The 27,765-nt window shown below is 42.4% G+C and overlaps 1 protein-coding gene across 2 annotated transcripts; it reads left to right on the forward strand.

The window, feature by feature from the left end:
- The first annotated feature begins 77 nt into the window (after positions 1-77).
- On the forward strand, positions 78-27,151 carry gna11b (guanine nucleotide binding protein (G protein), alpha 11b (Gq class)). 2 transcript variants are annotated; one of them, XM_030391350.1, is made up of 8 exons: positions 78-1,307; positions 13,279-13,463; positions 15,137-15,291; positions 16,921-17,049; positions 18,025-18,153; positions 20,963-21,092; positions 21,230-21,383; positions 22,099-27,151. In XM_030391350.1, exons 1-8 carry the CDS (start codon positions 1,172-1,174, stop codon positions 22,287-22,289), a joined length of 1,209 nt encoding a protein of 402 aa, XP_030247210.1. In that variant the 5' UTR covers positions 78-1,171; the 3' UTR covers positions 22,290-27,151. The 2 variants fall into 2 exon arrangements, with proteins under 2 accessions (XP_030247210.1, XP_030247208.1); XM_030391348.1 differs by lacking the exon at positions 16,921-17,049 and having other exon boundaries at positions 83-1,307.
- Positions 27,152-27,765: the final 614 nt, after the last annotated feature.

The raw sequence follows: 27,765 nt of genomic DNA on the forward strand, positions 1-27,765 counted from the left end.
TTGTCAGATCCCACCCCGAGGACCCGCCTCGTCCATTCAATTGGTCTGTCACAAACCTGTTTCATGCAACCCTCCGTCTGTCACTCAACACCGCCGTGTCTCCTCCTCTTTGCTCGGCATCAGACTGCTGTGTGTGCCGACCTTGTTCCAGCGACGAGCGTTTTACCCCCGCAAAAAAAGCCAGCTGTTTGCAGCGAATACATTTTGTGGCGAGAGCCCGCCGGTCCGGCACGCGTTTCTTTTTTAACCCCCCATCTTTTTCAAGGCGGTGCTCGCAGCCGTGTGTTTAAAGCCAAGCGTCAAAAATGAGTCAGGATGTGATGGGGTGCTGCCCTGCTATCGCTAGCTAGGCGGACAAATTCCTTCAACCAGCTCGCTGCTTCAATCACTGCGGGTTGACACAACATTAGCCGAGGCGTTGTTTGGTGAGCTAGCGGGCTAGCAACGGCAGCTTCTTCCTAGCCGCTACGTGTAAGTTAGCCACCAACGGCTAATGTAGTTACTTAGTAAACGGGCGCAGTGCTGCGGCGTGGATAGTGCAATAAGGGGTTATCACACTAATGTTAGCTCACTAGCGAGGACTACTACTTTTTTTTCCCCACACTAAGCGTCAACTAGCTAGCTAGCGTTGGAGAGACTGCACAGATATAAACGGGTTTTGGATGTCGCGACACTGCAGTTGTGAACCACTTTTTTTGACGGATTGTGAAGATTGAATTGGACCAACGGTCAGAAACGAGAATTGAGAGTTGGACCACCGAGTGACAAGAGAGAGAGGGGGTTAATGTTATAAAGCAGGTATTAAAGAGGCTAATCTGTTGCCGTCACAGTATTTTTTATTTTTTTTAACATTAGCCGTGTTAAGGCAGAGCATCTCGGGGAGGCCCCACCGTCTCCTGACTCCCTCCCCCTGTCCGAATCTCCCGTGATTTGCCGAGAACACCCGGGTGAAGTCGCAGTCGCTCTCGGCTGGGGGGACAACTTGACAGCGAGGCCCCTAGCTAGTCTCCCCTCCCCCAGTCCCGTCCATCCCCATCCGTCCGAGCCCGACAGACCCACCTCCTCGCCCGAGATCGAGGGAAGGCGAGCGCCGGGGATTCGGGATACGCTGAATCGGTGGGCTAAAGTGTTGCCGGGTCCCGTCTAAGCTGGGCTGCCAAAACCAGAGGGGATGACTCTGGAGTCCATGATGGCTTGCTGCCTGAGCGAAGAGGCGAAGGAGTCGAAACGAATCAATGCAGAAATTGACAAACAACTCCGCCGAGACAAGCGAGACTCCAGGAGAGAGCTGAAATTACTTCTCCTCGGTATGTGGCATGCTTATTCTCACGTATATTGCTGTTGTCATGTCTTGCGTCGTTACATGGAGAAAACTAACCTCCTTGGGCCTTCTTGGTAGGGCTAGCAAATATGCTACTAGTTAAGGGCTGCTAGCTTGGACGCCTGGTTGCAGTATGAGTAACGTTATTGCGTGAAATCCGAAATGCGTGGCTCGTCTGTGAGCCTGCTGGGTTAAAATGGGTTAGCCGGCCCGTCCAGGTGCACATCTGCAGGAACCAGCGAGGATGTGTTTCTTTATTCGATATTTGCATTGGGGGTGTGCAGACCTACAGCCCATTTGGGCATCGGGAGTTACTAAAGATGTCACCGTTTGCAGGCTTACCACATGCTTGTCAGTGGGCCAGTTTGACATTATGGACTAGCCCCTCAAGCTAATCAATTGGTCAGCTTCAATGCAGCCACTTAGGTTTTTTGGTTAGAAGGTGAAGATGGTCACTTGATAATGGGAGAAGCAGCAGCAGCAGCAGCTTTGTGCTGCTCTCCACTGTTGCTTTCACCAGGTTGCATAACACTTGTACAACTGGATGAGGCTTCAGGTGCCTCAGCTGAAAACCTTTGCTTGCTTGTCCATTCATTAAATTATCAATCCCTGTTATTTGTTAGTGTGCACATGGTGTCACACATCTACCCTTCCAGAGGGCAAGGATACTGAGGGATTTGCCCCCTCATCCTGTAGTCTAGCTGAGTAGGTTAGCTATTTTTATAGCTGGTGTGTGGGCAGGTGGGAGCTGCTGTTGAATAAGTTGCTCTGTGCTGCATTGATTCATAGTTCTGTGGACACCAAAAGGAACAATAGGCTCTGCTTTTATTGCAAATGGACAACATGTATTTTGTGTGTGCATGATGTGAAGAGCCAGCCGTTTAAAACAACACCACAACTCCTTGGAAAGAAAAAAAGAAAAGCCCTCAGCAGGTGTCCATTTTTAGGACAATTAGAATTATCTAGGTTGCATGCTTAGTTTAAAAAACGTTTGCTCTCATTTCTCCCCAACCTAAAGCAGCCCTGGTTATTTGACATGTGTGTCTCCTTTCATTTCCCCACTGAATACCTCAGCTCGGAGAAGTAGGCCACACCAGAGCCATACCGTTGATGGGACATTTTTCTATTCCGTGTCATACGTTTTAAATCCCCGCTGCACTCTATTGTACCTGGTGGCCAAGGTGAGCGGGTTAAAAGTGTTTTTTGTGTCGCAGTTTTCGGTTTGCTCCTGTGCTGCGATTTCTCTTGCCAGATTGATCATTGAAGTGTTGGGCTGATTTCAGGACTCTGGTTTTTGATATATCCATCACATCCCTGATTTTGACAGCAGACATGGGGGGGTGGGGGGAGAAGAGACACCTATCAAAAATGACAACGTGTGAATGGCTGACAGCAAGCAAGAACTGCAATCAGTCGTGGTGTAAGTGGCCCATCCTGTGTGAGTTAAGGCTGTCAGTGGACGCCCGGATAAGGACGTGTAAGGCAGGATTAGTGCAGGTCTTAATAGGCTTGGTTAAACACATCCGCTGCTCAGACTTTGAGATGTCACTGACTCCTATTATCCCCTGGCATTATTCTCAGGCCCACGGCCCTCGGTGAGCCGCCTGCCTCTCCACACCTCACTGGAGGAGGAAGACAACCTCTGTCTATGAACATTTGACCGCTACCTTCCATCGAGTGTACATTTTAAAGGAGAGGGAAAGTGATACTGAGCTGGATTTTGAGCTCTGGACGTTTATCCATCTCAGTTGAATGTTGTGGGAGTTGTTCTGTCACTAGCTACCCTGCAGTTCGGTGCCTGTATAGGAGATACAACAGCTCCTTCTAACAAATATCCTCAGTTTTAGTTGCACATTATCTCTTACTGCAGACTGCTGTAGCTTTAGTGCTGGAATATTTTACCATGGTGGCAGGTATGACAATTCAGATCACATCTGATGCAGTGTGTCTGTATTTCCTGTGCAGCAAGTGATGTAGGGAAGTTGATCAAAATGATTCAGCAAGAACTAAAGAACACTTTAATCGCTAGAAAGATGGCCCTCGGGCTGATGGGCTATCCATGCAGCAGAAAGACGCAAAACATTTTTTAGATTGGTGCTACATGCCCAAAGAAAACATAGAGAAAGGGCTGTGGTATTCCTTTTTGCTGAATAGGTAGAAAACCTGCAACAACCAGAATGCACTGCACCACAAACCAAGTACTGCCGAGTTGGGCAGTCCTTGGTTTTGGCTCGTCATCCATTTTTTTTGAAACAGGAAACAGTCAGGCGGCCAGCTGGTAACACACAATAATGTATTCCAGATAAACAGTTCACTAAAATATGTTTTTGAAAACATCTTAGGCAACAATAGACAGTGGACAGGATTGTGGTTCACATTTGATCAACACTAACTCGTTCTGACAGTTTGATCCGGAGTTCGGTGAGATGCCCCTCATTTGATCCAAGAAGGAGAGAGAGGGAGGACTTGCTCCCTCGATCCAATCCGTAGTACAATCTGTAGCTGATAAAGCAGCCCTAAAGTCCTCCAGATGATGCATTTTACATAATTTAGGGCATCTAAAGAGTAGAAGGTTCTGGTTTAACAATGTTCAGTTGTGTGTATATATACTGCAAACATTGTACTCATACAAAGCTGGTAGAAAATCGGCAGTTCCAGTGTAAGTCACTTATCAAGCAAAAATGTGATTAGCTCCTATTCCCAAGTTTTGCTAGAGAGATGAGACAAGACAAGATATTGAGGCTACAAATTGTAATTGATTTAGCTTGCATTAAGTTATAAACAGAAAATACTTGAACAGTTACTTTCCTAAAGACTAACATGACATCTTAAAATTGCTTCTAATGCCCATCCAGAGGGCCAACATGCAGAAGTAGTCTGTTTATAGTGTTATTAAACAGAGAATGGAGCCCATTTTCACATTTAGGAAGCTGGAACCAGAATGCGTTTTTGGCATTTCTCCTTGTAAAATCACTTAAATGATACATCAAAATAACTGCAGATTGCCTGATTAATTGATTAATCTGGTAAATGTTTGATCTCTAGATTGATACTGACGCTACTGCCATGTAGCATTTCCCGAAACAAAGTGTTTTTCTCACACTAGTTCAGGTCCACCCTCCCTCTGTCTCTCTTTCTCTCTCTCTTCCCGGCAGAGTTTACGATATAGCCAGGGTGCGTTGCCAAAACAGCTATGTCTCGACAACAGTTATGAGGTTTGGTCACATTTTATGCCAGACGCAGACATGAATCTTAAGAGTATGATGAAGTAGAATGTTCTGGTTAGTTTTGTAGGTAGGAAGTTACAACAATCTTCAAGCTTTAGCCACATGGTCAGAAAATAACAACTCTGCCAGGGCTGCAGCAATGCCCACAGTCTGGCTGCCTGTCACTGAGGGCCATATCAGGCCATACCGCCAGCTTCCTGCTCCACAGACCAGTGGTTTGCCTCTACTTGGTCAAAACACAGTGGGCCAGGAGCTGTGGCCCCTGCTGCATTGGGTAAATGAACTGCTGGAGCGAGCGAATGGACAGTAAAGTGAGATGGAAGGGCAAACGCTTTAGGGTTTTCTCGAAGTGCTGACCGAGATGAACTGTGAGCTCCAGGTCAAAGTGTCAATGTACAAGTTTGTTTCGTCTTTTTCAGAAAAAAAAGTGTATTTGATGTGAAATACAAAGAACGTAATGTCTGATGATCAGTTAAAAAAGACCCTCGATGATGCCTGGAAGGCACTTTTGGTCATCGGTGTTGAAGAAAGGGCTTTAAAAAGGGGCAAAACTTGGCTCAAAATCCCAAAGTGTTGTGGATGGCTCGGTTGTACACAATCTCAGGCAGAGGTCTAATGTATAGTCGTGTGCCAAGTCCTCATTGATTGAATTGTTCTAGCTGATCCTCCCTGTCTCAGCAATATGTCTTGTTACCAGGTTAAGACATCCTTTAGAGGAACAGTTTGATTGAACCAGGAAGAGGATCAGGGGTTAGGCTCAGATGTTTATTGCTGACCTTGCTTCTCTTGCCAAGCCGTCTTATTTTGATCATATATGGCAATAGGGATCTTCTAGCTCTACTCCTCAGCTGTGTGTGCGTGTGTGCGTGTGTGTGTGTGCGTGTGCGTGTGTGTGTGTGTGTGTGTGTGTTACTTTTAATGCCTGTGAATGTGGAGCTATGTGGATGGTTAGTTATTACCTAAATCCTCTTTATCATGGTTGGATCTAATGCTTTTTTAATATGGAAATCGTTATGAGACAGACTTCTGTAATGTGCGAGAGTTCAGAAAATCAGATAAGGACATCTCGGCTGATAAAGAGCTACATGTGAAATTAGCATTTTTGATAAAGATTTGTTGAGTAAGGCTATTAAGGAGTTGTGACTAAGGCACGCACTGGGTGATTTTCACAGTTGAACAATAAACCTATCTGGTCGACGAACTATGTAATGATTCCAATTTTTCACACACATGTCTTTGGCGTGTCTTAATGACAGACATGCATGTGTCTGTCCAATCTCTAGTGCACTTAGCTGTTGCCTGTCCTCAGTGTAGCTGAAAAAAAGACCAGAATGTTGTTGAATAACGGAACCGATATTGTTAACGTCGCTCCAGAGACGCACTTGGATAGCCATATTGTCATTTTGAGCACTTGTGGTTGTAAATGCAGTCGCATCATTGCTGTGAATAAAAATGTGTTGCTAACAGTCATCATTCACCAAGATTCTTCAATGAATGGAGATTTTATATGAACACTGATAAATTCCCTCTGGTAAAAATGATAGATTTGGTCCCGTTACTTGCAGGAGTGCAGTCACAATGAGGGAACTAATAAATCTACAACTGTGAAAAGAATATTAAACCCAGCAGCTACACTGGTAGAGGCCAAATTGTCTTCTTGTTTTTCTTTTTAGCGTAATGGAGTCATTTCGCCTTTGTTAGGGTAGTGACAAATGGTGGATGGCATGCAGTTCATGGATAGCACCTTGACATTTATTTTATTGATGTAATGTTCTGTTGCACTTAAAAAGTGAACTTATTGGAAAATGAATTTGTGCTGATTTTGGTTTTGTGGTAGTCTCTCCTTAGCCACACCAGTTAAGTTGCCTGCGCCCATTATTATTCTGCTATGGGGAGAAGAGCTTGTGGCTTGTTTGTAAATCCTTGCAAGAGGAAAGGAAACAGCTGCTAGCGTGTTCAGGTTTGCAAAGTTAACGGCAAGGTTATTGTTGGGTTAACTTGCTGCTTTCGGCATGTAAGCTCTGAGGTTGTTGGTTTTGTTGTGTCCCGTAGAGGTAAGGATTTAGAAAATTGACCAACCTTATTTATCTGGTGGCTATTGTCCCCTGACATCATCTGACAGCGTGTCCAAGATGTGTTTTAATATTTAAATATTGATTTAGGGTTTTCCTGTTACATTGTATAACATCATCGAACAGCTTTGTTAGCCAAAAAGTGAATGAAAGCTAAAGGAAGCTAAAAGGTTATGCCTTGAAATGTCTTTGATTTCCCATCTGATTACCATTATCCATTGTGTTTTTTCTGGTGCAGAGAAATCAGGAAGCGTTAAAATGATAACAGTTTGACCCATTCATATGTTTATATGACCTGCAAGCTGGAATACAACAGTACGACATTTGAGCTTCCCACCCTGAGCATGATATCAGAGGAAAATGGCCTCCATGTGAATATGGTCAATGGCAAGCTTATACCCACAGTCTATAGTCTGGAGAGTCAGACTGGTTTTGAGTTGATGAGAAGGTTTGAGATTTGTTTCTGGTAAGATGACAGTTTATGTATCATACATTATGTATGAAGCCTTGGAATTACTGCAACGATTGTAGAAATGTTTAGCTATGGATACATTACAGTGTGATGTATGAAGGACCAGGTATTGGATCATCTCATAAAGCCCGATTGCAGAGGGTGTGTAATGCAGTATATATCTTACCCAGTACAATAACCACTGTCCACTTTGATTTATTTATAAAATTGGGCAGCAGAATATGACATGTACAAAGTGAGGAACACACAGTATGTTCTCCATCATAGAACATAGCCAGCGCCTCTGTCCAGACTCCTCCTCTCTCTGCTCGTTTTCCTCACCTCAGCCAGCCTCGCACACACTCTTTGTCTCTCTCCACAACATTGTGTCTTTTACACAGCCGCTCATGCTGCTCACCAGTGCACAGATGAACACACACACACACGCACATGCACACTCCTTTTTAAATGGGGTCATGGCTGGTTCTCTGGAGATATGGGGGTGAATGAGGCTAGATGGTGACTGTCCCACATACCACTGCTACCCCAGTCCCCAGACAGGACGGGGACATGGCCTGCCTCTCTGTTCGCTGCCAGTGTCTTCAGCCCTCTCTGTGCTGACAGGGTGGCATGTTCATTCCTGTTTACTCCCACCAGCTGCTGCGTACAGTAAAGCCCACACGTCTCTGTGATTTTCAACTTCTGTCACTTCATCTTTCAAGTTGGATTTTGAATGATAGAAGATGCTCACACTTGTCATTTTTTTTTGGAGGATGTTTCGGCTTGTGAATGCTGGCGTGAAAATCAGTGCAGCAGGGATGTGTAATAAACGTGTTCTGTCCATGTGTGGACACGGAGCGATGTTATCTCATAGAATCTCCATGATGAGATTTCCTAAAATAAGTGCAGCGGCTTAAGAAATAATGTCAACATCTAGGATTTGGCTGTTTTTAGTTTGTAGCGGCCAAGTACAGTGTGTGTATTGCAGACTAGAATACTGCTGCTTGCTCCAAATCTTTAGTAAAGCCTGTATTGGATTTTTCTTTTTCGCTCACCCACACCCACTCGACCAGAACAGCACTCGATGCACACTCACTGGTGAACAGACAAAGCCGTCCTAAGGTGGTTAAATGAAGGTGTGTGTGTATAACATGCAGTGCACGCAATAGCATGTATATTCGATTTACAGCTCCGACACCCACGCACATGGAGCACTCAGCAGATGCAGAGACATTAGCACAAAGCAGTATGGTGTTGTGCGTCGAACCTGACAGCAAGCAGCACATGTTAGAAGGCTGCGATAGAGCCGGAACAGACACGGCCCTCTTTCCCTTTGTCTTTGTACTCCTGTGCACATTCCTGTGCTGTCTGCATTGTCCAGGAAAGAGGAAAGAAAATGGGCCATCACAGCGAAGGTAACATCCATGCCTTGAGGTTGACCACAGGATCCGTGTGTGTCCACAGTTGGTTAGGCAGCTGGTGTGTGTGTTGCGTAGCTCCAGGCTGCCTTGGCTCAATCCCTTTCCTTTGTATGCCTGAAAGAGGCCAGTTTCCAAGATGAATTTAGTGAAGGATGGAGACCCACGCTACATTTTGGTTAGCCTTGTGACTGCTTGATTCACACAGTATCTTTCCAGGGCGCTGATAAAACGGCTAACGCCTGGCCCGTGCCAGTTCTGAGCTTTTTGATAATATTTGAACCTCTGCTGTGTCTATGCAAATTTCTTCTCTCTGCTGAGATTGGATTGCACCGCACTGCCTGAAAGGACAGTTCATAAACCGAGATAAGCCAACACTTTTCATACCAGTGCACCGTTATATTTGAGTGTATTTGCATGCACGGTAGCCATGATGCTGATAATCCCCGTCTCTTGTTCATGGAAAGCTGCGAGCGGCATTGCAGAGGGAAGCCGGGGTTGGCGGGGATGCTTGTGCATGAGGCCTTCAGTGGCCAGTCGGTAAAATGAGCAGGCAGTGTGAAGAAGGCAGACCCCCGTACACACAGACAAAACCCGATCGACTGACAGTGCGACAACCAGGGCTCAACCGAAACTGCTTGCATTGAGACAGCAGTGTGTCAAGTCCATCAGGTGTTGTGTCATGAGCTGATGCGTTATGTAAAGGCTTATGAAAGCTAGCCTGGCAGCGGAGGATACAGGTGAAGCGTCTTTACATGATGGACAGCTGTTACTATGAACATGCTGTTTTCAGTTCACATGTTGTTCTTAATTCCGACTCCACAATGGACCAGCGTTGGTGTGTGGGCTGTGTAGTGTGCCTTTGCACTGGGGCACAATCTGAGCTCTCGTGTCTTTATTCCTCTCTCACGCTCATTGCTACCTGGAACAGAAAGTGTTATCAAACCCAAGTCGTGTGCGAGCTATTAAAAGGTGACCTCCTTTTTCTAGGTCATTACCAAAAAAGAATGGATGGATTCTAGTTATGAATATCCAAAATTCTTGACAGAGAGGGATGAGAATGGAGAGGCATATTTCTAGCCTCAGGGAGGTTGGGAGGGGTTGTAACGAAGGGGAGGAGGAGGAGTGTGTATTTGTGGGGGGTGGAGGGGGGGAGCTGGTGAGGGCATGCAAATGGTTGTGACTGGTGGTGGTGCAATCTGGAGAGGAAAAGAGGGGAAGACAGAGGCTCGTAGTGTGTTGTCTGGTGAAAGAGGGACAGTTAAGAGAACACAGCGGAGGGAGATCTTGTGACGGGGTCACGAGAAATAAATCAGACATCAAGCTGGAGAGTGGTCGTCCTGCTCCCTTTGCTGAAGCAAACTGCAGTCACTACTAGGACATTATCACCACGGCCCAATACAAAGAATACGCTCTCTGTACTTTGCTCCTTTTGTTAGCTTCACAATCGCAGTTTTTTATCAGGCCGACTACCTTGCAGGCACCAGTTTGTTGTAGCAAATACAAGGAGAAACTGTAAAGATAATCAGTTTATTTTTTTTTTAAGGAATCGTAGTCTATCTAGTCTCTGTTCTCCAAAATTGGACTTTTTGTTAGAAGAGAAAACGGGGGAGGGTTATATTCCCCATATGGACACAGCGTTGAATCCCCAAATTTCTGAGATTAAGGCATTTCTTCCTGCATCACTGGAGAAGCTGCTATCTCTCCCGACATTTTTACAGTCCTTGGTGTTAGGAACCCCTTGGTACTGACCTCAGACCAGCAGGCCCCCCCCCCCCCCCCCATAAGAAAAAAAAGACTCTGTTGAGCCAAGGCCCCTCTTCTCTGTGGTACGCCAAAAGATGAAGAGCACAGAGCAAGCCTGAGGGGCTCACAGTTATATTTACTGTCTGCTACGAGAGAGAGGGAGAGAGAGAAGGGGCGGATGGGAGGGGTTAAAAAAAAAAAAAGGAAAAAAAAAACACAGGAACGAAAAAGAGAGGGAGACAGTGGAGGGGTTGCTATGGTAACGGAAATATGGCTGCTCTTCAAAAACCTTGAATGTAGGTGGTGGTGAGATGAGTGTATGTGTGTGTGTGTGTTTTTTTTTTCCTCCTCGTCTTTCCCTTTCAGTTTTGCAGATATTATGGATGTGCTGGATCCCTTTTGATTTCACAGAGGACTGAAATGCCATCAGCTCTTTTTTTTTAAAAAAATTTTTATGGCCTGAGGGCGGTGTTTCTGGGCATGTAGAACATAGGAGGCTAGTGTGAAATGTGGGTTAGGCCCAACAGACCCCCAAGCAATGGCAATCACCGCAGGCCGTAAAAAGCATAAAAAAGCTCAATGCAGAGAAAGATTTTTGTTTCCCTGAAATCAAGGAGGATTTGGTCATTAGAAGCTGAACGAATGTGTTCAAATGTGCACCTATAATCCAAAGCCTTCTCTCGAGCTCCTCGCCATATGTGTAAAATCTGGAAACCTGACACTACTTGAAAAATTGCGAGGATCTTAAAGCCAGATATGGACTCAGGAGGGCAGAGAAGGATCACTAGAGGAATGCAGCCTTTTTGACAACGACCCCTGCTGTCACCTTTTGGCAGAGGCACTTTAGTGTTAGATCCTGAATGTAGGGCAAGATGTCTTAATCAGCTTCATTAAATTAGCTCGTGTTTTCACCCCACTCTCCTCTCCTCCCTGGAAACATTATTTTGATTCATTCGCCTTCCAAACTGTGTTATATCATCCGCCGGACGCCGGACAAAGAAGCTTTGACATGTTGGCCGTCGTAACCAGTTTAGTCAATAAACTTGGAATTTCAGCGGAGGGATTTCATAATGCGTCAAACTTACTTAGAAGAGCATCCCACGTTAATCGAGTTTTGAGAGGAAGTATTAAGCTTCGTTTGTACCAGGTTGTGCTGTTTTTGCCTTGCTTATTGATAAATGAAAATAAATGGATGCTAATGAAACATCAAAAACACAAACTGACTGCAGCATGTTCTTGGATACCGTCAGCTGGCACCAAAGTTTTTGGTCACTTTTTGCCTTTAATGGAGCATCTGTCTCGGGTCACAGATTTGGCTTGTCGTCATCATCTTGGCAGAAATGAGGAGCCTGATTTCAAAATGAGTTGTCCACTAATTGGAGGGGGCGTCGGCCAGCGCCCTAATAGGACTAGGCAAAGTGAATTAAGTCCTGATCACAGTATATGTGATTTCAGTTGTACATTTGGGTTAGGGATGCAATTTTTAAGCATTTTCCTTAATTGATAGTTTGCTGCAAAGATCAATTATCGGTTTATCATTAATAATATACAAAATATGTTGGATTTTTCTCCATCAGGAAACAGAAAACATTGACATGATCTGTGTTTGATGCAAAATCCGAGTAGGCTACATTCGGGGAGAAAAAAGATGTTAACACCAAGTTACTTGATGATAGATGAGATAAAATGATGACTTTATTTGAATTACAGAGCTCCTATTCAGCTATTGACCCAACAAAATCCAACCCATGTTAAGGCTATTAAAAAGGTTAAAATGTCATAAAATCAGTTTGTATAGAACGTAATGTCTTATTTTTTATATTCAAATTACTTTTATTTTCTTATTAAATGCATTTTCTTACACCAGCATTTTGTATTTTATTTGGATATGTATGTAATCAGGTATTTGTAATTTGTAACAAGATACTTCTTATTTATTGGCCCCCACGTCTGATTGTTGGTGCATTTTCTAATCCGACAATTGTTTGTTTGATTAATGATTAATAAACCTGACTTGGAGTAGAGTAAATATTCTAGTAAATAAAATGGAAAATGGTAACACAAATCTGTTGCCTGATTCGTCCATGAAAATTGATCCGTTTCATAACCGGAAGCACTGTCATACTGCTTCTCGTGTGACTTTTGATGTTTGATGTTTTGAAGTCTCGTGTCGCTGCGTAAAATTCATCTTGTACTTTGATATACACAAAGTAGCCATAGTAAAACAAAAAGACCTATAGAAAATGATCTGTACTCATTCAACTCTCATCTCTCCTGCTGCAGAGATACATGACTTAATACTGCAGGGTTATGTAGAATTATGGCTGTAATAGTATATGGTGCAAATGGTGTAATGCATTTTTTCTGTGGCTTCTGCATTGCTCTGTGTACAGTAAAGAAAGACAAAGGTGCAATGATTCGACTGCCGAAATGTCAACTCAGGTCTCCTGGAATCATGGGCTTTAAGGGGGTAATCATAGACTTTGTTAAAATAAAACTGAAGTGATAAATCCAAAACTGAATGTCCTCTGAGTTGACAAAAAGTTGTTAACATCATATATATGGTTGATGAGTTTGTCAGACAATCGGTGGCTGTGTCTCAACTAGGCATATGTGTGTGACGGCTCGGATCTCAAATGAAAACACTAAAATGAGATGATGAAAGTAAAGAGCTCAAGCCCGCGGTATTGTGGTCATGCAGTTACAGTCACAGCACTGTGAAGAATGCCATGTCTCTTTGAATGTTTTCTGTGAACTCATTCTGTAAGACTGTGTGACTTACTACTAATTTCTCTCCGGCTCAAGTATTCTTGGTAGTTGAATGTGATGTTGCATTGTGTGTGTAGAGTGTATTCAGAAGATTATTCTCCCAGAAACAAAACCACACATCTCGCCATATTGGTTTGCAACGCTTGTATGCAACATTACACCCCTTATCTTCGGTTTCTGTTCTGTGTATGATAACAGGCCACACCTTAATATTGCTTTACCATGATGTGTCACACTCTGTGTCTGACTCTGGGCCTCTCTTTTCCTTTTTCAGGTACGGGAGAAAGTGGCAAGAGCACCTTCATCAAGCAGATGAGGATCATCCATGGAGCCGGGTACTCAGACGAAGATAAGAGAGGTTTCATCCGGCTTGTCTACCAAAACATCTTCACCTCCATGCAGTCCATGATCCGCGCCACGGAGACCCTCAAGATCCCCTACAAATTTGAACAGAATCGGGTAAGGGCTGACCGCTGACGTCAGAGCAGGAAATATTCTTTAAGTCCAACTGGTTGATCCCAGAGTTCCCTTTATCCCCTTTATTATAAAGATTTCATGGCTGAATTTGGTAGATTCTACACTGCATTGTGCATTGTTCATATTGTATGCCTTTGTGAGACACCAAAAGCCACACGCACAATCAGAAATGGGCTGTATTTTAAGCAAGCCTCAGTACAGAAGTCATTTAACAATTTCTTGTTAGTATGTGTACATAGACATGCCTTTAATACATTCAGATGCCTGAAAGTGAACTAGTTAGTGGTGGTGTGGGCACAATACAACTATTTAATTATAGTCTATTATTGTAAGCTACATTGGCTCTCAATTCCAGTCCTCAGAGTCCTGCTGGTCTTTTATCGTGAACCTCTAATTGAGGACCGATTTACACCTGGGATCAAGGTGAATGTGGTCCGTCGCTCAGTAGGACAGAAATCCACCAGCATGCTCCTTCACAAGAACCAGTGTTTAGAAATACTGGTCTACGTTAAGAATGAGCAGCACCGTCACCTAAATATTGAGCAAACAGATGTCATGTTCCAGAAATAACAATGATTGCTACTGTTGCAGCCACAGATTATGTAGAGACCCATATTTATGTGATTTTGAAGAAATATGTTAAATTGTTGTTTGTTCACAACCTACACAAAATAGCGTGTGTGTTCTCATTAGGAAATGTTCTACCCAAGAATGCAATAATTCCCTGAAAATGTAACAGCTCTAGAAAATGGAATGAAATGCAGTAATGTAATAAAATGTCCTGACTGCTCTTGTAAGAACATTTTTACTGGTAATGCTATACATTCCAGGTGGGTCATTTGACACTGATTTAATGCTTGGAAATGCAAAATGTAGGCTTTGTATAGAATTTTACAACAGATGGCAGCAAGTGATGTCAGAGCTTGACTCTTAAATTTTTCCCAAGGAGCACTTCTGTTCATGTTTAAGATTTAGCAGCTTATAAAGCAACAAATTATGTGTTTTTCCTTAATAAAAGAATACAAGGAGATATTTAAAAGCAAAATAGTATCTAATTGACTACAAAGAGGTCACTAGTTTAATTTTTTTCATAATATCTGTTTCAAACTGTGTTGTCTTGATTCATCTGATCACGTTTTACATTTTCAGAGACAAACCTTTGAGTTTTAAAGTTGAAGCATACTTGATATAAGTTACAGGGTATAAAAGTTCATCGTCTAATGCCATTTGTATATTGTTAAACCTTTCTTCTTAAGGCACATTTAAAAGGCAAATTCTTTATTTTCATATATATGTTTATTTTCTCTGTTTTGCCCATTTTGTCAACCCCTTCGTTTGTGTTTTGTCTCAATAATACCAGCTACGTGTTTTAAGTCTTTCATGGGAAAAACCTTCAGGTGCATTAGAAGTCTTGCATTTAGTTTGTCTAGCAGAAACATTATCTTTAGAATAAGTCGAAGATGTGGGTGGTTAGGATCAGCCCGCAGGTCCAAACAGATATCTGAAATAACTTTGGCTGAAAATGTTAAGAAATAAGTGACTTCTGTCTTTTTCTGTTTTCCCTGTCATCTCTCTCAATGCTCGCTTCCATTCATCGTTATCCTTCTTCTGCTCTTTATCTCACCTTTTTTCCTCCCTTGCCTGTGTCTTTCCAGTCTAACGCCATGCTCGTGAAGGAGGTGGACATCGAGAAGATCAACGGGTTCGACCACCCCTACATTGCAGCTATCAAGAGCCTGTGGTCCGACCCAGGGATCCAGGAGGCCTACGACCGCCGCAGAGAGTACCAGCTCTCTGACTCCACTAAATAGTACGTCTCTGTCTGTGTGTGATCTCTGTCTAGTTTTTAAGAATGGTATTTGTGTGACTGTGTGTGACACAATGTGCGAGTGTGCTTATGTAATAATTATGAGGATATGTCTGTGATCCTGTTTTGGGAAAATATACTGATGTATGCTGTGTTGTGATTATAACCAACTGTGCTATTCTCTTATAGGATTGTTTCTAAGTTGATATAAAATCAGAATTTGTGATGATTGCGTTTTGGACCCTAAACCTTTAATTGCATGTGTCAGGGCGATGGTTTTTTTAGAGTAAGTAGTAGGGAGTGTTTGGATGTGTGGTATGTGACAGGTTTTGTGTGTATGTTCTGTGTGTAATTACCTCAAGGGTTTTGTAACATGTGCAGGGCAGGGCCACAGCCTTTTGTCCACATGGGATTTTAGACGACAAATTTCAAAACTCACCAGCCTATTTCACAATTGAGCAAACTCTGCAAGCCGGAGGTATTAGAGCCGTTGTTTTTTCGGCCTTTAATTGTTGGTTATTGTTTAAGAGTGTCATGGTTCTCCAAATACACAATTAACAGACTTGATTTTTTTTTCAATTAGAATTTTTTTGGTTCTGCACAGACATCTATGCAATTGTTAAACTCCATTTTCAAACAACAGCTTGGTGGCTTTTTGCAGGTCAGTGTTAGGCAAGTTCAAATAATACCCTTTGGGATTCAACAATAACAAGAAAAGTAGACATGCAGTTTGTAACAGTTTGTTTTGCAAATCTGTCTGTTGGAGTTACCTTCAAACCAGTCAGTTGTTTGTAGAAGTTACTGCAAATGCAGATGCTTTCTTCCGAGGCATGCTGGATGGGGCCGGGGGAACTTCCTTTGTATTTGAAGATGAAAATCGATCAAAATCAAAATAATTTCAATCCGCAATAAAATCTTTTATCGTCCCATCCCCAATCGTTTATCGGCAGCATATGATGATATAATTTGTTGATGCAATGCAATTTGCTCTTGGGGCTTCTCGCAACTGAGGGGACTGGATGAAATGGCTCAGAGTTCATTCTGTCACAACTAGCTAATAGAGAGCAGAGCAGTGGCTTTCAAGCCACAGTCCTGTCTTTGAACTACATGCTGTCATCTGTGAACTGTATTAAAAGATAATAAACATCCAAATAATGTTTCAGCTAAGGTTTTATGTCTTTACCGGAAAAACCAATGATTTTATTTTAACTTAAATTGAGCTTTGTGTTTAATGTCTGAATGTCGGTGGTAAGAGATTCACTGACTCCTAACCTCGGATTAAAAGACATTGGAGAGGTGTGTAGACCCGTTGTGTGTGCGCATCATGTTGTAGCCAGATGTGTCAGCCTCCTGCTCTGTGGTTGTGTGTGTTTGTCATAGTTACTTTGTAACAAAATGTGACCTGGGGCTAAATGGCCAACAGCTCTTGACTCACTTTCTAGTTGCCCCCTGGTTGTGTACTTGCTGTACTACAGTTTGATGTTACTTAAAGACAGCATTCATGCAGGTGTGCTTGTTGTGGTGAGAATATGTCATGATAAAAATGTAAGTTCTATGTCTGTTTTTGCATGTGTGTGAGTGAGAAATCATTTAAAATTGTCTATTCCACACTGTTGTGATGTATATCTCCAGTTACCTTAGCGATATAGACCGTGTGACTGCGGAGGGATACGTTCCCACCCAGCAGGATGTGCTGAGGGTCCGTGTTCCCACCACGGGTATAATAGAGTACCCGTTTGACCTGGAGAACGTCATCTTCAGGTACCCCCGTGGCACCAGGACTGCAGCATCACCATAGTTAGAGGACAGAAACCACTGATGACTGCCAGGATTATAACACATTACTCAAGCTAGGGCTTATATATAAATTGACCAAAAAATACAAATTTGCTAGCTGATTTGAAGTGTTGCCGTCTCAGTAGCGTGCAGTTCAGACACAATTACAAACTTGAAAAGCTCACGTCACTACGGGAGAAGTTACTCAGCAACAGCCTATTTGTATGAATAGAGCCTGTTGTCCTACAGAGAGAAATAAAGCTTATGTTGCGCCTGAGGACCACAGTAGTTAACCTGATTAGATATCAGTGGTTTGTGTTCACATTTGTGCTGAGGTTCTGGCTCCAGGATTGAAACGAAGGCCAGACGTGCTGCACTGAAGCATGTGGGGAGCAGCCAGATGAAGAAGGATTAGATGGTGATGTCAAAGATTCTTCAGGAACTTGTTAAAAGAATCAGGGAAGCGATTGGGCACGGTTTAAAATACAATGGAATTTGAGTTCTTATTTACCTTTAGCAAAAATTATTGGTCCTATTCCTGCTGTCCTTGACATCATACTTGTCCAAACCTTCTTTATCAAATTCAGGTGCTGCCGTCACTGCTACTACTGTCACTGATGCCACCTCACTGTCTGTGACATACTTCACAACCCTACTTGACCTCACTGCAAATTTTGGCAATTAAAAAAAAAAAGTCAAGTAAAACACAAAGCCACGTTTTCAAGCTAATCTTACATAGTTTACAGGCAGAGTGTTGGTGGAGCAGTGACACTGACTAACACCCTTTACTTTCTGAGATGTGGCCTTTTCTGTGAAGCTTCCTCAACAGGACTCATCCACACTTCCTGGAATGGCAGGGGGGTTGCGGTAATTGCCTGTCACGCTTTATATAACTGTTTTCCTGTCTTTTTTTTTTTCTCTTTATCTCTCTTTTTTCCCCCCGCACCGGCCTGCCTGTAGTTATCTTTCCGATCTGGATCGTATTGCAGATTCCAACTATCTTCCCACTCAGCAGGATGTGCTCAGGGTGCGCATCCCAACTACAGGAATCATAGAGTACCCATTCGACTTGCAAAGCATCATTTTCAGGTAGAAAGATGACTGTCTGGGCTCAGACCCTCCTTGTTATGTTGTGAGATCATTCATCCATATGTCATCTGATGTGTTTCTGTCCAGAGCCCAATTTAACCACATTTTGTGTCCTCCCTCCTAATAGAAAGAACTTGACCAATCATTGAAATTCAAGTCCTCGTAGTCTCATCATAGTCCTACACTTTCTTTTACCTCCTGCCACCAACAGCAATCATACCACACATAACACAACCCCCTAATGAACAGAAAGTCCTACATTCTGGTGCCCGGTCCCTGTAAATGGGTCACCTCCTCTCTTCCTCCTCCTCTTCTCCTTTCCTCTCCGGCTGGCAGAAGAAACGAGGTCGTCCTCTCCGCGGTGGAGGAATGTTATTTTGGGCAGCAGGTCCTGCAGGGCCTATATTGGCCCTGGGTCTCAGTGGACCACAGTGGACTGGGCCACCACCAGGAGGCAGCCTTGCATTGTGAATCTGACTAGCTTTCTCACAGACCATGTTGAATCTGGTCTGGAGGCTTACTCCTTCGGTCCAGAGGTGCAACAAAGGCCAAAAAGTCAGGGATTAAATTGTGCGGATGCCATTTATATAATAGTTTGACATCAGATATTCCTGACAGACAAGATTTTACTGAATCAGTTGTCACAAATGAAGGCTTAATGAAACTGGGACCTTAACTCCCTGACGAGTGAAGGGTGACCTTGTCAAGGAGACCCTTGGGAAAACTGAAACCTTCTGAGAATCCAGTTAGTATTTTAGCCACAATTGCTCTTCATGAATGGTTTCAACGAGTGCCAGCCAAAGTTTTCATGCCAGTTTTTGAGTCGCTGTATTAGTCCATCTCTTAGGACTATATATATATATTTTCTTGAGATGTAATTTTCTCAGCTTGTAGCCTCTCATTAGGTTACGTAGCGGTCGTCTTTCTTCCATGAAAAGGATCCCACTGTCAAAGGTGCTCACTGTATCTTTTCATCAGCTCTGCCTCCTGTCCTCTGTCCGTCCGCCCTGTCCTTCGTTTTATGTTCCTCCATTTTCCTCCATTTGTCTTCTCCAAGTGCGATTCCAAACAGTCCTTTTTATGTGGTGCTTTATCACACACACCAGGGAAGGCTGTGAAAGCTGTCTGGTAGAGAAATGAATGACCCTCCACATTCACTGTATCACATAAACACAAGTACAGGCTGATCTAGTACCAGATGTAATGTCGACTCCTTGTGTGACCAGATGGATGCCACTCAATTTGAGAACTCTAGAGCATTTCTGTCCTTCTGAGACTGTTTGGATGCACAAACCAATCTGCTGCTCAGCTACCTGTGTATTCCAGTGCTACTTTTTTTTTTAACCAGCGCTTCTATCCTGATTGTCAAACTTGAAGTTGAGCCAAACCTGTTATACTGATTTTATACTGACTGAGAATAATTAGCTGTTTAAAACATACATTTGGGCTAAAACAGTCTGACACCATGTTAAAAATCACTGTTATTGTCACTTAGTTGGAGGATTTAGAACACCAGTTTCAGAAGTAGAATTGTTATTATGGGCAAAGAGGGGCTTTCAATTAAATACAACTTTTCTATGCAAAGGCTTTATTGACATGAAAGTTTCAAGAAAACAGTGTTACTAAAGCATCAATGAATTAAATGTGTCAAACCGTGGCAATACATGTAACTCTAAAATGCTTTACAAAAACTGGATCGGTTGTATCCAAAGCACCAGCAGGCAGACCCAAAGTGACCACGATCATCAGAAGATCAGTACATCAAGTCTAGTTCCCTGAGAGATAGGAAAGCAGAATCATCACAGATTCAATATAATACTCCAATTAGCATAGGTAAAAAGTTACATTTGGAGCAAATTCAAAATAGAAGTATCTTGGCGGATGGGGCTCTTGTATACTGAGTTCAGAAGAGGTGTCATGCAAACTTCTTCAGAGAATACCCAGTAGCTGAGAAGAGAAACTCCTGCATACAAAATCAGATTCTCATTCATTACGTGTGGAGAAGCGCCAAATAACTGACAAAATTGAATAAAGTCACAATTTGTTGGCAAACTAATGAATTTCTGGAACTGAGTGGCATTCATCTAAAAACTGATCCTTGATCTGTCTTAAATGAGAATTTCTCATCTTTGTGTTGGCACGCATGACACACATACTAAGAGGGACTACAGCATAGTCCCACTGCACATTTGTTTCTTGTTTAATTAGTTGTTCTGTCTTTAGTTTTTGATAAATCTAGAGATCTGCACACGTTTTCTCTCAGACCTTCAAAACTTCTGCCTCAGAAGTTGTGAATTTCTAATAATCCTCTTCCGAAGGCGTTGAATCCATCAGGGTTTTTTTTTTTTTTTTTTCTTGCCCAAATAAGTTTGCTTATAATGGATTTAATAGAACTGCAGAATAGTCCTTTCTTAAACAAATGATCGGGACCTAGGTGATAGGAAAAAAATAAGCTGTCCCAGGTTGAGACTATATCTTTATTTAGGTCATGTGCTGAAAATGTTTAAGAAAGAAATGCACCAGAGAATGTCTTTTGGACATATCAGCATAGAAAAAAAATAGTTCCTCTGCCTTCTACGCCTTTTTTTTAAGCAGGTCATAATTCACTTTTTATGTGAAGTAACATAATAAACAAGCACTGCCATTTAGACAGACCAATAAACATATCCTGATGGATTTAAAACCTCCTTTAATAAACAAAGTACTGCCCTTTTATGACTCTTGGCAACTGATCATGAACTAGGCCACCATGAGTTCTATATTAATGTTTTTCCCCTTCTTGCCTTCTTCACGTCCATCCTGCACTTAGGATGGTGGATGTAGGGGGCCAGAGGTCAGAGAGGAGGAAGTGGATTCACTGCTTTGAGAACGTCACCTCCATCATGTTTCTCGTGGCGCTGAGCGAGTACGACCAGGTCCTGGTGGAGTCGGACAACGAGGTAGGTGGACGTTGAAAACATCTATTGAGCACAATTATCTCACAAGCAGTATAACATGTATGTCTTTATTTGTAGTGAAAACTCAACAAAGCGTGGGAGTTGAATTGAAACTAAACAAAATGACTCTCCTGCTCTAGAACCGTATGGAGGAGAGTAAAGCTCTGTTCAGGACTATCATTACCTACCCCTGGTTTCAAAACTCCTCCGTCATCCTCTTCCTGAACAAGAAGGACCTGCTAGAGGAGAAGATCTCCTACTCACACTTGGTGGACTATTTCCCCGAGTTCGATGGTGAGATCATCTATATGTTGGTATGCTTGCGTGTGTGTGATGTGAGTGTGCAAGACGCGTTGCGCTTGTGGCGACATGAATTGTCTACATCGACTCTGAAGGTTTACCAGACTTTTGAGTGCATTGTCATCAGAGCAGGGTCACTGAGACTGAGAAAGCTGCCTCCCCTCTGGCACAGATGAGAGGCTCATGAGAAAGGGAGCTTGATATTGGACGCATTAAGTGCTGTATGTATTTTCTCTCAGTCCAGAGGACCGACAGCAGCACCCTTTAAAATCACTGTATAGATTTTTGAAATGCATTCTGTAGTTCTGGTGTTCCCGCGCAAAGTGAGTTCTCATTTTAACCAGTGGATTCATGTACAAAGTATGATGGTACCAAGCCACTGTTGAGAGCACACAACTCCCTTTAGAACCATCAACCTGCTGGTATTGTTAAATTACCGTTTATGTATGAATCAAACAATTGCAATGTGGTAATTAAGCTGTTTCCTGCCTGCCTAGTCCCAATCCTTTGCTAAGCCAAGCCCTCTAAAGCTGAAACTGAACACACAGACATGACAGTTGTATCAAGCACGCTCATCTAAATCTTGAAAGAAAGGGAACGAATGAAAGGATTTTCCAAAGTGGTTGACCTAATTCTTTAAATGGCTGTTTTTTAGTCTGATAGATAAATCAATGTTTGCATGTGCTTGTCTTGTGTTTTCACATCTTAGGTCCCCAGAGAGATGCACAAGCGGCGCGGGAGTTCATCCTCAAGATGTTTGTGGACTTAAACCCCGACAGCGACAAGATCATCTACTCTCACTTCACTTGTGCCACGGACACTGAGAACATCCGCTTTGTGTTTGCAGCTGTCAAAGACACCATCCTACAGCTCAATCTCAAAGAGTACAATCTGGTGTGAGGGCTCACGTACGACGCACACCTCCTCCCCATTGCACAAATGCACACCTCCCCGGGAGTGTGCGCTCAACTCCACATGCATTACACAGCACACCTTGCCGGCTCTCTCACACACACACACACACACACGCACACACACACCAACAGAACCCTTCCTGTTGTTTTGTTTGTTTTTCCAGTACAGTACATCCACAAATCCTCCCACCTGTAAAACGCCGTCCCTCCTCTTTTCACCAAAGCTCGCCCTCTCTTCCTCCTTCGCTCGGCAGCTTGTTGTGTCAGAGTCCCTGCTCCTCCCAAAGCTGCTCCACGTGTCAGATTTGGCTCTGGCTGCTGGCTCTGGCACATTTCATCTGGCACACAAACCTTTCACACGGGCTGTACAGTGACTGAAGGGGACTTTGGTGTTTGCGTGTGTGTGTGTGTGTGTGTGTGTGTGTGTGTGTGTGTGTGTGTGTGTGTGTGTGTATTTGGGGCAGCATTGACTAGCGAGGAGCTGTGTTTTGGTGAAACCCCTTTCGGCCCTCTGGAGTTGACCCTCAGCGGTGTGAGATCAGAGCCTCCGTCGTGTCCTCTCTGAGCTCCTTCAGTGTTTTAAAGAAGCGAGCACTGGATCTCCTGAAACCAACCGAGGACGAGCTTCTTCTTCTTCTTCATCATCTTCTTCTTCCTCCTCTTCTTGGGACAGAGCGATCAGGACAGGAAGTGAGGTCGCACACCCGGACACAAGGGGGACAGGGCCGAGGATTCTGTCTCCACCTCGCATCTATGAATGTACCCACCGGTGTGAGCATCGCAATCGCAAAAAAAAAACAAAAAACAAAACAAAAAAAAATAGAAATATATATTATGAAGTAAATGCATATGTAAACACACTTAAGACAAAAAGCACGAGAGGGCAAGACATAGCTAATCGAAATCTGTTCATTGCTGAGATTTTTTAAATGTTTTTAATGATAGAAATTTGTTGCTACATCTACTTCTATTTAACAAATAACGGCTCAAAGGAACGGTGATAAGAAGTGTAAGAAAATCTATAAAAACTTTTAAAGACATCTAAAAAGAAGCAACCAGAAATTTACTTGACTTAAGTATCCTTTAAAGATTTTCTGTGGGATTTGTGTTTTATGTTTAAGTTAATCACATCGCTTCCCTCCTCCAGATGTTTTCTGTTTGGATTCACAGGGACAATCTTCCATGTGACCTTCACAGCATCTGGCTCCACTGATAACACCACCCGACACCCTTATTACAAAAACACTAACAGCGGGTGAGAGCGCCCTGCTTTCGACACGGGCTCTGCTCTGGTTGGTGGAAGCAGATGTGGAGGGGGAGTGTGATGTCATCAGCGTTTTTTATCAGAGCACAGCTGCAGCTCTGGGCTGCAAGTAGCTTATTCAACAAAATAAAAGCTGTAAATGAAACACACGCCCGCCACCCCGGGGGTGTGAGTGGAATCCATGCGGTAACATCTCTGATGACGTCACACCTGCGTCACTCAGCCGTCCAATCAGACACACTTCCTGACGGTGAAACATCACATTAGGAAGTGCTTCTGTTTACTTTTTTTTCTTTTCTTTTCTTTTTTTTTTTACTGTATAGTCACTTTGTTTATATAAAGATTGCTTGCTGTTGAGTGGTGAGAGGAAGGGGAGGGGGGCTATGAAACCTTTCACAGAAAACGCACTCTGAAGTCTGCAAATGTTGTTTGTGTATATCTGTTTGTAAATACATATACACAAAACACTCCTGTACAAAAAAAAAAAAAACGCTCTGTGGTACACCATCTTTGGCAAAAAACAAACAGCGAAAAAAAAACAACAAAAAAAAGTATCAACTTCTTTCATTAGCATACAGTTTTTTCCTATGAATTTATGGTAGTAGTGATACTGTGATTATGGACTTTGTTCACTTGATTAATAGGACTACACAGAGCTGAGCGGTGTTGAGGAAACGATCGGCAGAAGGAGCATTAGTCAGAGAAAAGAGGTTCCTGCATACCGGCCTCTCGACTCCACACTACTGCAACAGCTCTGGCTCCGGAGTATACTAACTAGGGCTGGTTGAAAATCTTCACAGTATGGTGACGAGATGATTTTAAAGTAATTAAAGAGTTTTTTTTTTTTTTATTTATCTAATTTATGGACCAGGTTTGAAGGTGTTGATAATTTGACTGCTTTTGATTCTGTCATGTTGAAGTGCTCCTTTTCTCATGCTGGAGCCTACTTGAGTCTGAACTGCTGTAAAAAAAAAAAAAAAAAAACCTAAAAAAAAAACAAACCGAATGTCTGGTATAGTAAGGACTTTATCTCTGCTTTCTATTTCTTATTGAGACATTTCCAGTTGTACTTGCCATCACATCTCCATCCATGATAATACTGTTTGGTTTTTTCTTTAGGAGCCCTCACATTTGTTTTCATTTTTTATTTTTAAAAAGAAAAAGAAACTTGTATTTCCTCTCGGTTTATAGACGCAGCGCTGTAACGCATACCTAGAAAAATGTACAGTACGAACGTAGGTGGACTTTTTTTTATCAGTGATTGACGGCCCACGCGGTCCATGCTTGCTATTTGTAATTTAACACAAAAAAAAAATTCTGTTGTCGGTTTTTTGCATTGTTAATTTTCCAGTTTTTTGAGGCTTGCTTTGATAGTGCCAGTGAAGTGCAGATATACTTTTTTGGTCTTTGACCTTTTCTACAGGTGACTTATCCTTCATCCTCATTAAGGGCTATCACAGTGCATCAGGCATCAGACAGCGGGGAGTGGAGTACAGGACCACAGTGAACCAAGTCATCCACTACTAATCCTTGTTTATAAATGGAGATTACTTGCAGTATGTGCTATAAGACGTATAGGCAGGGTGTTAATGTAAGGTGTGTGTAGAGAGTTTACCAACACTAAGCAGTTTCCTTTATGTATTTCTTTATGTATCTGGCCCTTTTGCTGAATGAAGCGGACCCAGTATCCGGCTCTCTGACCTTTTTTGATGGGTAGCGCAGTGTTACCTGTCATACCTCATGCAGTATAGAATACACTTATCACTACAGACACTACTACCAGGACAAGTATTGCATGTCTCCCCCAAGTATTTGACTCATAGCTGATTGCCAAGTGATGACCACGCTGTCGGCTTTGCATGTTTTTAACCCGTTAACTACGAATCTCACACTTTATCGATGCCCGTTTCTCCAGTCTGTACTTGACTCTGAACGCAGCTATTGGTTTCTGTTCATTGCCAGTGAAATTTGTAAAGTGTAGGCTTTGAGTTTAAACTTAACTGTATGTTGATATCCATTCCGCTTTTCGTTAACGGAAACCTTAAAGCTGCGGAAAAGTTAAAGAAAACCATCTAAAAAGATTTTTAGCTTTCAGAAATGGTTAGCAGCGAGTGACTGGGGCTAAAATATATTATTATATATGTAATCAAAAAAAAAAAAAAGAAGAAAAAAGCCAGTGTCGTCCTTAACTGCCATTTTGTTTGCTGAAAAATGACACTAATCTCTGAGCGGAAGAAGCAGACGGCCAAGCGTTGAGACTGCTGTCATAAAGAGGGTCGGGACGCCAGTATTTAAAGTGGAACGATATACCAGTATGGATACCCAAGTATTTATCAGTAGTCGTGTTAAGATTTACTGTGTGTCGAGTGCAGCTCACTTCCATGTCGTATTATTAGACTTGACACTACAACTCTGGCACATGGTGAAGGGCTGACTGGCTGTTAGTGTGGGTTTGGTAGTGTGTTAGCAGCCCGGTGTTGCACAGTGTGTGTGTTTTTGTTTGTTTTCTTTTGTTGACACATTTAATCTCGACATATACGAAAGCAGGGAAGGCAGTCTTGTATGAAACTTCTCATTCTTTCATCCTTGTCCCGTTTTTTTTTTCTTTTGAGCAACGACCAGTGGGAGAGATTGGGTTTTCACTACAAACACTTATTTATTGCCTTTCATTGCCTTGATTAATGAAAGATGGCGTCGCAGAGCCCCCCCCCCCCCCCTTTTTTTTTTTTGCCTCTCGGAGCTCCGTGAGCTTTTTAAAGGCGGTCGTGCGACGTCCCTTCCTGTGGGTCAGTGGAATCAAACTTATCGATCAGCGCGGAGTCGGTGCATATTCACAATCTCACCCCCCCTTCTCCCTTTTTTGTGTGTTTTTCATTTTCCTGTATGATTTTAAAAAAGAAAAAGACAAAAACATTACCAGAACACTATTATTTTAGGACCACTTGATTTATTTTTTTCCTCACTCCAATGAAACCTGAAGGTCAATTGTGTAGTGGTGTATACAATGCTGTTTTTTTTTTGTTTGTTTGTTTTTTTTTCTTTATTTTGTATGTAAACCAAATGTAAATTATGTATTATACTGAGTGTGCCAACCCCACTCTCTCTAGAGCCAGGCTCTCTCTAAGTGCCAACGCTGTGGTCATCATCAGTGGACCACCACCTGAGATGGTCCCCCTTTTTAAATAAAACACACCGGAGACTAAAAGGATAGATGATTAAGTACACACAAAGACTTTATTCTGTATTTAAGATTAAAGATTTAAAAGATAATCTGCTGTTTTTTAAGAAACTGTAATTATAATTGCATGTGCTGTTTATTTTGTGTTGGAAGTGAGGGCTTTGATGTTTTCATTGAAGCAGAGCCCTTGACGAAGGGGGTTCAATCAGTTGGTTATTATCGATTTATTGATTTACATAACTCTTTGCCATATTTTTTTATGTGTTTCATGTATTTGTTTCAACCACTGTTGCCTGATCCTCATTCAAACATGAACATGACTTATGATCATTGCCGCCTTCTAAGAGAGAAACATAATGACAAGGTATCTGTTTTAAATTGAAATAAATTTGTTCCTATACTTGCTCATGGTGTGTGTGTTGAGTGGGTTTCATGATCTTGTGTGTTTTAAGGTTTAGTTTAACATGTTTCCAAGTCATTCACTGGGTTGCAAATGGTACATATTTGATGCAATGATTCACTATTTTTTCACGAAATATCAATATTTTCAAGGATCCAAAGTCTAGAATTCGTCAAGAACCTGAATAGAAGGTTCCCTGTTTAAATTAGACAATCAAAAATGTTAAATATTATAAATGTAGTTACACCCAGTAGCAATACCATAAAACAGAACATTTGGTGGTGTGATATCAGGAGCTGTAGGACGAGTTCAGGATTTTGGAGGTGCTGTGAAATAATATGAGATGACTTTTAAAAAAGCACCTTAAAGTATTTTTTTGTGGGTGTCACTGTCACCTTGGGCCCCGACGATGACGGGCCAAGAACAACACGCAGCCTGCATCAGTTTTCAGTGGGATTATCTCCTTTTTTAAAAACCAGAATGTGTAAAATTAGCAAATTCAAGCAAATGAAAGGTGCTATTTCAGCCTAAAAAAATCTATAAATAGGGCTTTTGAAGTCATACATGAAGGTTTTTTGTTCCTAATTTTGTGCTTTTTCTTTCTCCGAGGTACGTTATAA

The sequence above is a fragment of the Sparus aurata genome, chromosome 16, assembly GCF_900880675.1.
Source record: "Sparus aurata chromosome 16, fSpaAur1.1, whole genome shotgun sequence".
Lineage (NCBI taxonomy): Eukaryota > Metazoa > Chordata > Actinopteri > Spariformes > Sparidae > Sparus > Sparus aurata.